Source organism: Corvus kubaryi, unplaced genomic scaffold (assembly GCF_017639235.1).
Source record: "Corvus kubaryi isolate FWS band 111438036 unplaced genomic scaffold, C.kubaryi_AGA036_p1.0 37149, whole genome shotgun sequence".
NCBI classification, from domain to species: domain Eukaryota; kingdom Metazoa; phylum Chordata; class Aves; order Passeriformes; family Corvidae; genus Corvus; species Corvus kubaryi.
The window spans coordinates 501,798-512,496 of NW_024581039.1; the positions used below are offsets into that span (position 1 = coordinate 501,798).

Sequence of the window (10,699 nt, forward strand, 5' to 3'; positions counted from 1 at the left end):
TTTACCTGCCAGGCCATGTATCTCCAATCCCAGCCCATGTTCAAATGAACATGTTCACTCACTCCTGCAGACATTGCCATCAAAGCAGTGCAAATTCCCTGGGTTCTGGGATAGTTCTGTGTTTTTGAGTGAATGTTTTCAACTAAACAGTGTGTTGGGGCTGGGGAGGATGAGGGGACACAAGCCTTTGCTAACCCTGACAGAGCTGTGCAGTGCTAGGGAGAAAAAAACAACAGAAATTCATAGTGTGGTACTAGAGAAGCCATGGGATCATTTCTTTTGTTATTTGCAGATAATAAAATTACCCAGTGGGAAGACCCCAGGCTGCAGAACCCAGCCATCACAGGCCCAGTAAGTACTGCTGTGGGATTTTCCATTAAATGCCCTGACTTGGGTACAGCTGGAACCACAGCAGGCCCTGCTTGCTCCCCGGATCAGGGATGGGCAGCCTGGGAAGCAGAAGCTCTGCTGGTCCACATCCTAAGTCAGAAGAAGTTGGGAATGTTGCACCACGTTCTGGGGAGCCTCCCAGATTGTTAAGGGTTTGGGGATGCCTATGGAGAAGTGCTCCTATTTACCCACTACCTGGGTCATTACTAACAGTAGGATTTTACTGAGCTGACACATCGTTCTATTCATTTTGGGATCTCTGGACAATAAAAAGCTGTTGACACTTGGGAGGAGAGAGGTGGGCCTATGTGGATTCAAAGTGTGAAAAAAAAAGACAAAAAGTGGATCTGTCAGTTTAAGAGACATAAAACTTCTTGCAGGTAAACAGAGATTTCAGAATATCAGCCTTAGAAAAAAATAGACACCATTTTACTTCAGTATCAAATTTTAAAAACATCAAAGAGTGACTCTGACATTCTAATGCTGGTTTTGTGCTGAGTTATGCCAGTTTATGCCATTTTATGGTATTCTGAGTGATTAGACTTCCAATCCCAAGATGTTTCCTGGTGCCAAGAGTATCTTTTTATTCTGGGTAAATCCTCGGGACCTTTAAGAGTTTCAGGACACAGCAGATGAGCCTGCTGCACGGTGTAATTCCAATTGCTTATTAATAATATCAATAATAGTCACTTGTTTGACCATGGTTGCTTTTGGAGGGATTTACCCATTTGTCAGGCATTTAAAACTTGAGATCCTCACAAACAGCACTGTGCAAAGTGTTAATAGGTCTCTCCCCAGAAATGCTGAGCATAAATGGGAGAGACTATTTGAGAAAGTTTGTTTGAAGGAAATGAGATGGTCATGGTCCCCTTGAGTGACTGACAGTGGTTTGTTTGTTGGTTTTTAAGGGAAAGCAGGAGCTAATCCATTTCACAGAAGCACTAAGGATTCATCTGAATGCTTTCAATAATAATATTTCTGGTACCATGACAAACAGAATTACTTAAATAGCATTTCATGTTGTGTTTAAATAAAGGAAACACGTAGAAAGATTATTTAATGGCTGTAGTAAAGTTATATTATCATCAGAGTAAAATGATGTCATTTTGTGGGATTTTTAAATCTCTCCTGGCTGCTCTCCATCATGGGTGGGTTTAAGGGAGCCCATGGCACAATGTGTGGGTAGCAGGGCTGTACGTTCCTTTTAAATACTGTGGGGTGTCAAACTGCTGAGTAGCTGGAATGATGTGTTCTCCTGCTGCTCCCAACAGGCAGTGCCGTACTCCAGGGAGTTCAAGCAGAAATACGACTATTTCCGCAAGAAGTTAAAGAAACCTGTGAGTAGAACCAGCACGGGGGGGCTGCAGGACACACCTGTCAGGTTACTCCATTGTGCTGCTCCTGAAGGGCTCAAGAAGGAACCAAAAACAAAAAGCAAAGTTTGAATTTGATGGATTTCTCAACAAAAAGCTTTTCTAAGTCTTTAAGACTCACATTTTTCTAGATGAATGCAAATGCCCTTAAAGCAGAGCACACTCAGTTTTTATCCCTTTTGTTTGTTTGTTTGTTTGTTACTTTTCGTGTTGTTTTCATCAAATATTTACCATGGAAGTCTGCAGCACTGTTCTGGAAGTGGCCCAGTTCCCCCCATGCTCTCAACCTGTGGACTGAGAGAGCACTGGGAAATAAAAACATGGGGAACGGGAACACCAGGTGTCTGATCTGTCATTGAGCTGTTACCAGTCAGCAGTTCGCCCAAAGACTTATTTCTTGAGACTAACAAGGATAATCTAATCTTCTTTGACACAGGCTGACATACCCAACAGATTTGAGATGAAATTACACAGAAATAACATTTTTGAGGAGTCCTACAGAAGAATCATGTCCGTGAAGAGACCTGATGTACTAAAAGCCAGGCTCTGGATTGAATTTGAGTCAGAAAAAGGACTTGACTATGGAGGTGTGGCCAGAGAGTGGTTTTTTCTCTTGTCCAAGGAGATGTTTAACCCTTACTATGGTCTCTTTGAATACTCAGCAACGTAAGTGTCCATTAAATATTTCTATTCTCAAGGGATATACATTACATTTTGCATGAGAGGCAAAGTTGCTCTGGGCAGAGGTAGCTCCTCCTTCCCAGGGTGCCCTGGGCAGCACCACTGCCCTGTTCCTTCTGCCCTTCAGAGAGCCTTTGGAATGGTCCTTGAGAGCCTAGAAAACATTTCCATTGCTCAGACAATATCCAGGGCAGCAAAACTGCAGTTTTTGAGGCCAGTAATGGTGAAGGGACCAATGTCACAGAAAAGCCTCTTTCCTCTGCTGCCCAGAGTTCCAGTGCTGCTGTAGAGCAAGCTTGAATGCAGCTGCTTGTTCACACTGCAGGAGTTCCCTAGCAGTGGCCTCCCAGAACTTTAAACTGGGGGCTGCCCACCTTTAAAATCTTGGAGCAATCCGTTAGTGCAAGGGAGAGAGGGTGTCTCTTGCTCACAGTGGGTTTGGTTTCCTGCTGCGTCAGCCCTCAGTGGCTCTGTGGTGGGAGCACCAGGCTTAGCCCCTCTGGGGGGTGTGGGACAGACTGGAAAGAACTTGGACACAGCCCCATGACACTATTGAAGGGAAATGCCCCAAAGCTCAAGTTACTTACTAACATATCTGAGTATCTGCTTATTTAAAGACTTGGTTCTTTAGCTATTTTTTTTCTTTCCCCAAAAAAGGGACAACTATACACTTCAGATTAATCCTAATTCAGGTCTCTGTAACGAAGACCATCTGTCGTACTTCACGTTCATTGGCCGGGTGGCCGGCCTGGCTGTGTACCACGGGAAGCTGCTGGACGGTGAGTCCTGCTCCTGCCCTGCTGCTGCCACTGGGCTTTGGGGAGGGAAATGCACCTGCTTTAGAGCCCCAGGTTCTGGGGACAGTCTGGGACTAGACCTGTTGGGAATTGAATGGTGATTCTTAAAATGGGATAGTGTCCTGAGCTCAGTTCCCCATCTTTTGGCTCTCTCTGCCATTGTTAGGGTGGTCAGTGGAATGTGGTGGTTAGTGGATAACTGTTGAAAGTGAAAAATGGGACTTTCTGTAGCTAAATAAACCTGAGCTGCTGTGATGCTGTTGCAGTTGCAGGGCTGTTACAGTCAGGAGTTAACAGGAAATGCTAGGGGTGGTGCCCTCGAGCAGTTGTGCAGGTGCAGGGCAAGGCAGGTAACGTTTTCCTCTCCCTCACAGGCTTCTTCATCAGACCTTTCTACAAGATGATGCTGGGGAAGCCCATAACTCTCAAAGACATGGAGTCAGTGGTAAGACCCCATTTAACCCATGCCAGTGCTTGCAGGCCCTTGGGTTTCTAGAACTCTGCACTAATTGCCCCTTTTCAAACTGCCTAATTGTGATCTACCCTAGGATAGCGAATACTACAACTCTTTGAAGTGGATCCTGGAAAACGACCCTACGGAGCTGGATCTCATGTTTTGCATAGATGAGGAAAACTTTGGACAGGTATGTAAAGGTTATTTACATCTTAGGACTGCTTGTTGCCAACAAATACCTCAGTACTGAGCAGTCTCGTGGTGGTGAATGTCACTGATCAGCCTTCACCTCTCTGTGTTTTCAGCTGGGACTGGGGGTGTCACATTGCTGTCAGGGAGCTGTGACATCTCTGGGACAAGCTGGATGTGCAGCTGAGTAAAATACTTGCAATGAGGAGGAATAAAGGTGTCCCACAGTCCAGCTGGAAGATGGTCAGAGCCCAGGGACTGTTTGGGTTTCTGAGGTTGCAGGGAGGTGCTCTCTCTGCAGTGCCTGTCGCAGAGGCAGCTGGTACGACAGGGGGAAGCGGTCAGGTTTAAAAGGGTCACAGTCTATGGGTATCTTTCTCCATTACAAATGAAAATGTTGTAGACATTAAATTAAATTAATTTGCTTAGAGGCTTTTATGGTCTTCTTTAGCATTTTCCCTTTGTTTACTTCTGAGATTTGTTTACTAGATCCTGGCTCCAGGTACAACTGGACCTGGGGATTACAGGGCCTTTCATAAAAACTGACTCAAACATTTCAAACCATGCACTCAATGTCCTGTCAAAAACATTCTGATCCACTTTCCAGTGCTTACTGCCTTTTTCCTGAAGCAACATAAGGTTATGGATTACATGGAGAACTAGGGAGAGTATTGAAGCCACAGGATGGAGAGGTTTTGTAATACACTGGTTGGGTTTTGGGCAATTTCAATATGTGATTTAACTTATTATAAATAATAACTATTATAATTTTGTATATATAATGTACATATTTTTATAAACATATAACATATCTATAAATAATAATTATAATAAAATTATTAGTAAATAGCCAGCCTCTCTGCCAGTTTTCCCTTCTGTCAGTGCCACTTTGTTCAAAAGTGTAAATCAATTTACTAATGATTTCCTGATACTGCTTGCAAAACGCTGCTCAGGGAGAGTGGGTTCTGGGAGAAAGATGTCCTCAAATAACAGGTTTTTTGGTCTTCCAAAATACAGACATATCAAGTGGACCTGAAGCCCAATGGGTCTGAAATCATGGTAACGAATGAAAACAAGCGGGAATACATTGAGTAAGTATCATTGTGAAATATGCATGGGAGTAAGGAAGAGCAGTTGTACTTACAATTGACCCTGCTGCAATTCCTGTAGTGTGTACTGCACAAGAGCATCAGGGATCGTTGGAAAAAAAAATCTTACTGTTAACATTGTTTATATCCAGTCAGATACAAGAACAAAGAGTAAATTAAATTACATGCTTGATTTTCCTGAAATTCCCCCCATGGAAATGTGCTTCTCCAACAAATGGCTCAAGCTCAGATGAGCCAGAAGGTGCTCTCCAGCCTGGCCTTCATCCCATTGTCCTCCTCTGCCAGTCACAGACCAGAGCCAGGATTCCAGTGCCAGTGTTCCTACCAAAAATTGGCCAAATCTGAAATTAGGCTTAATTTTCAGCTTTCTCAGTTTTTCTGCCTACCAGGATGTAAAATGCATAATTCAATTATACCTGCTGGCGTTTTTCATCAGAGCCTTTTCCAAGATGAAAGGCATTAAAATTGCTACATTCGTGTAAATTGAGAATTCATTTCCAATGCCTGGACCTGGACCAATTCCATGCCTGGAATTGATTTTTTATGCCTGCACCTGTGAGGTGTTTGTGCTGTGGGTGGCTGGTACTGAAAGCAAGGTGTCCCTTCGATGCTGCAGTTTATTTATTTATTTAGATACGAGGTGCTGTGTCCTGACAGCTCTCCTCAGAGCTTGTAGACTTTTCTGGGAATTGTTAATTACTCAGTGTTCTGGGAAGAATAAAATGTCTGGTCACTTCGGTACCTACAGGAGTGAAAATATTCCCACTGTGATTCAGTCATAGCCACTGGGGTTTTTGGTTATTTCTTCAAAATTCCATCAGTCACCAGCCAATAAATTGGAACACTGGCAAAAGCTGCTCAGTTTCCTGAACTTGCTGAAGTTGCAAATGACAAACTGAAAGCACTGGGATTGCTGAAACCTCTGAACACTTGGCTGAGACCTGCTAATGAGTTTGTGTTTCTGATGGGGTTTTGTTTCTCTCTGCAGCCTGGTCATCCAGTGGCGGTTTGTAAACAGAGTGCAGAAGCAAATGAATGCCTTTCTGGAGGTGAGGCTCTTTAGCTTCTTTCTTTCACAAAAATAGGGATTTTTTTTCTACTACAGGTTTCTTACCCACTGGTGTCTGTGTGAAGGGAGCAGGGAGCTTGGCAGGGAATGCAAATGGAATACTTACGTTTTATGATTTTACAGTTTTATCTTGTGTAAGAATGTATCATCTTTCCCTTATGAGAATAAGGTCATTCTCTTTCATGTTTAATTATTTGAGCTTGAAGTAATTTGGTCATGGATGTTTTTAATTAGGATTTATGTGGGATGAGAGTTTTAACTTGCTGTTCTTCTTTGCAGGGATTCACAGAACTGCTTCCTATTGATCTGATTAAAATTTTTGATGAAAATGAACTGGAGGTGAGTCAATTTGGTGCCCCAAGCTGACAATTCCCTGACAGATGTGCCATGTTCTGGGTTCTTCAATCATCCATCCCTCTCCCTGAGAGAATGTGCAGACACAGCTGCCTTGCTCAGAGTTGGAAATTAGATGTTTCTTCCTAATTAATAAATCTATTCATGACATGCAAAGAACTGCACTTACTCAGGGAGGTGGTTGGGGGTGTACCTGTGGAAGCTCCGAATCTCCACTGTGTGTGCATAAGTGACTGAAGGTCAGAGCCCTGAGGAGCAGTGACACCTTGTTACCCTGAGAGTGCAGGGAACCACACCCTCATTAACATCTCGCTGTTCTGTTTACCTGCAGTTACTGATGTGTGGCCTTGGTGACGTCGATGTCAATGATTGGAGACAACACACCATCTATAAAAATGGTTACTGCCCAAATCATCCTGTTATCCAGTGGTTCTGGAAGGTAAGACTGGGCACCACCTCTGACTGAGGGTGAAAGTTACTGCCCTGTTTTGCAATAATTTTTTTTCATGAAAACTTCTAAGAATGGGGGGGGGTTGTGCTGGGGGGCAGGACTTGTTCCCACCTCACTCAGGCAAGGGCAGGTATAGCTCCTGCCAGAGCAGCCCACAAATGGGACCTGGAGCAGAGAGAATCCATTGTGTCCTGAGGGTTGGCTCATACAAAAGGTGCTTCATGTTGGCTTTGGGCTGCTCTTTAGCCCTGCCCATCCAGGCCAGGGTAGGAGGATGAGGCTGATGGTGTCCATTTTCCAACAGGCTGTTCTGCTGATGGATGCTGAGAAACGGATCCGGCTCCTGCAGTTTGTGACCGGGACGTCACGTGTGCCTATGAACGGATTTGCTGAACTTTATGGTGAGCTGCTTGTGGCACAATGGGAATTCCAGCCAACCTCTGACCCCCACGTAGTACTGAGTTTTAAATGCTGATGTCTGAGCTCACTTCCTTGGCATTACACAAGCTCTGAAACCAACTCACTGGGCTTGGAAAGAAAGAACCATGTTCCTGTTGCTTTAATGTACCTGTAACAGGTGAAAAATCCAGCCACAATTGATGCCAACATTTCATGTTAAAAATAACGTTTAGGCAGTGTCCAGCAATTTCTGTTTCATACGCTTTTCATTTTCACACAGGTTCAAATGGTCCTCAGCTGTTTACAATAGAGCAGTGGGGAAGTCCTGATAAGCTGCCCCGAGCTCACACCTGGTAAGTCACCAAGGCATAAATTCCAGAGCTACTCCTGCCAGAAGGGCCATGCTGCTGACCATGCTCAGCTCTGCATCAAACAGCATTTGATCCTGTAGGTCCCCAGTGCCTTCACAAACTGAGAAACTGAAGGATATTGTTTTATTCCCCACATCCTAGTAAGTGGATGTAATGAACTACAGCAAGTCAGACATCATCAAACAGCCATAGAAAGCCCATAAATCATTGGAGAATTCAAATCAAATGTAAGGTTATAAGATAATTTAACCCTGGATTATAGATTTTTGCAAACATTGAAAGCATTCAGTACAAATCTGTCTTGCTCTGTTACATTTCAGGAATGTGGCTTTTTAAAGAAAAACTGTGCTGAGTTGGAAAACTATTTTGTTGACTATCAGTACAGACTGGTGATCTTTCTCTGTGAAACTAATCATTCTATGGAGTAATGAGCTTTAATAAAAAAACCAAACCTGAAAACAAAAGCACAAAACCCCCCACCAAACACAAACACAACAACACTACCCTGAACACACTCCAAAATCAACCCATCCTCTTTGGGTTCCAATTCTCTGCTAGCTTTTACCTTTGGAAGACTTTCTCTTGGATGTTTAATCTTCTTTCCCCGCAGAGAGCAAAGCCTCTGTCCTCTAAATCCAGAATATCTTTGCTGAGCCTCAAGAAATCAGTCTTTTGACAAAGATTGTTTTCCATCATCTAACACAGTGAGGGGCTTTCTGTTGGCTTTTTTCCTGTCCTAAGTGATTTTTACCAAATTCCTGCTTCCACCTTTGCAAAGGAAGGCAACACAGTTACTGGAGAGCTCACCTTGGGCAGGTGTGAGGTGTGCGGGGAACACTGTGGACCACAAGCTGCATTCTTAATCAAGACCCCAATTATTTAACCTTTTCTAGTCCTTTAAAACTCTGTTTTTCCATGGATTATTAAGTGACTCTTTCCTTGTCCCTTCTAGCTTTAACCGCCTAGACTTACCTCTGTATGAATCTTTCGAGGATCTGCGGGAGAAGCTCCTCATGGCCGTGGAGAATGCCCAGGGGTTTGAAGGGGTGGATTAACTTTGCGGCACCCGTTCCCTCTCCAAGCACATTCTGCTGGCTTTGGCACCTGCCTGAGGGTCTCCAAGGGCAACTGTGGCAGAGCAGTTGCCCGGCGCTGGGCTCTGGAGCAGACCCTGGCAGCGCAGAGGCCGAGCCCCGAGGCCAGGACTGTCACCTGGGGTGGCCTTGCTGATGTTCCCACAGCAGCTGAGAACTGATCACGTTTCAGCAGGACTTACTCTATTTATGTTGTGCCTCTGTAGGCAAAACCCTTAATAAATATTTTACACAATTTCTAATGACAATGAATGGAATTAATCATTTTACAGGTGTAGTATTACAACTCATGTTTACTTCTTAATTGATTTAGACATTTTCAGATTTTATTTCATTACAAATTAAATATCATATACTTGGAAAAATGAGCATTTTTCTGAATTTCATACCAGACTTTTTTTTCAAAGCACGTTGAGCCTTGTTTTCCTAAGCCATTAGGAGAGTAGGAAAAAGCTCTGTTGGAAGCTTTCTCTCCACAAGCTGTCTCTCGAAAGCAACTCTCTTCATTAAGCACATCACTATTGTTCTGTATCCAGAAATATGGGCTGGATGTTGCATTTCTGTATAAGTACTAGAAGAATGTCAAGGCACAGGAGAGCCCTGACACAGCATGTCCAGATCTCTGTTCTACCAAAACTGCCTCGTTACTGCCAAGCTGTACATGTGCTACAAAGCATCTGGGCTGGGGCTGGCATTAAGCCTTTTAGGAGAACGTGCTGAACCCTGTCATTCTCTCTGTACAGTGATTTGTTTTCCATCCTTTCCTCATTCCTGTTTGCGATGGAGGCGTTCTGAATGAAATCTGGCACTCTGGAACACAGCTCTGTTCTGGCTCCTGTTTGTGTGCACTTGCTAATGAACCTAATTAACACTGGGGTTGTTCATTTCTAACTGCACCGACTCTAAAGGCACTTTCTGTACCACCAGGAAGGTAGACCTGGTTTGAGCATAAACATTAATGGGATTTTACTCCTTCCCACTGCACATGTCCTTCTGGTGCAAGATCTGTCCCCTGGTGAATTTGGCTTCTGCTGTGTAAAAGAAAACCCAACCAGCTCTAGACCTGAGCCTGCAGACATGTTCCTCAGCAATTTATTTCTGTAATTTCTTTTTTACTAGCTCACAAAGATTTATTTAAAATACACTGCTATCTAATCCATTTTGTTACCTATGACATGTTGCATGCCTAAACTATAATGTCTGAGTTGCGTCTGTTTTGTGGCGGATTAAAGGTGACAGATTTGTGCTTGCCCCAGTGCAGTGACATGGTGACAGCACTGCTGGAGCAGGGTTGGTTCCACTGACCCGCAGCTCTGCCCTGGCCTGTTCCCCAGCATCCACGCAAAGTGACAGCACTTGCCAAAACAAACTTGCATCTCACTGCCAACAGTTTTTGAGCCCTGCCCTTACCTTTGCGTCCAGCCTGTGTCCAGCCACACTGCAGAGTCTTGGGTACGGGAACACCCAGCTGGGAAGAAGCCTTACTGCCAGTAACATTCAGCAGTTATGGTGTCTGAGGAAGATTAGGATAGTACTTCAATGCAGTTCAAGATTCCTTTTCTATTAGATATGTTTGCTGACATTCCTGCCTGACCTTTTCCATCTGAAGAGAAAGCTGGAACGCAAGACAGTGGCTGGCATCAGAGTAGACAGGGAACGCTAGACTGACGGCTTTGGGGAGAGAATAGATAAATCCAGGTATTCCCACTAACCTGTACACTAAGCACAGCTGATTCTAACATGGAATGCCTTGAGAGAAGTGTCATACTCCAAAATTTGTTTTATCTTCTCCGGGAGGATTTTTGGTGAAGTCTGATGCCACTCATAAGAACATAGGGACGGCTGGGCCCGTTCTGGCTGAGAACCGCCCCAGCCCAGCCCCGACCTCCCCCGGGAACCTCCCAGTGTGATGTGGGGAAAGCCGGAGCCCCGGCGGTGTCGGGCGGTGCTTGTGAACTGCATGGGGGG

General features: G+C 44.3%; 1 protein-coding gene across 9 annotated transcripts in view; it reads left to right on the forward strand.

The window, feature by feature from the left end:
• The window catches only part of NEDD4L (NEDD4 like E3 ubiquitin protein ligase), a 103,805-nt gene extending 94,826 nt beyond the window's left edge, over window positions 1–8,979 (forward strand). For all 9 annotated transcript variants that reach the window (XM_042021525.1, XM_042021524.1, XM_042021527.1 and 6 more), the window contains 13 exons: window positions 293–351; window positions 1,662–1,727; window positions 2,200–2,429; window positions 3,102–3,223; window positions 3,616–3,686; window positions 3,790–3,885; window positions 4,902–4,975; window positions 5,982–6,042; window positions 6,342–6,401; window positions 6,748–6,855; window positions 7,172–7,268; window positions 7,547–7,619; window positions 8,590–8,979. In XM_042021525.1, coding sequence (XP_041877459.1) covers window positions 293–351; window positions 1,662–1,727; window positions 2,200–2,429; window positions 3,102–3,223; window positions 3,616–3,686; window positions 3,790–3,885; window positions 4,902–4,975; window positions 5,982–6,042; window positions 6,342–6,401; window positions 6,748–6,855; window positions 7,172–7,268; window positions 7,547–7,619; window positions 8,590–8,692 — 1,220 coding nt within the window. In that variant the 3' untranslated portion in view covers window positions 8,693–8,979. The remainder of the gene's footprint in view (window positions 1–292; window positions 352–1,661; window positions 1,728–2,199; window positions 2,430–3,101; window positions 3,224–3,615; window positions 3,687–3,789; window positions 3,886–4,901; window positions 4,976–5,981; window positions 6,043–6,341; window positions 6,402–6,747; window positions 6,856–7,171; window positions 7,269–7,546; window positions 7,620–8,589) is intronic.
• The last annotated feature ends 1,720 nt before the right edge of the window (window positions 8,980–10,699 follow it).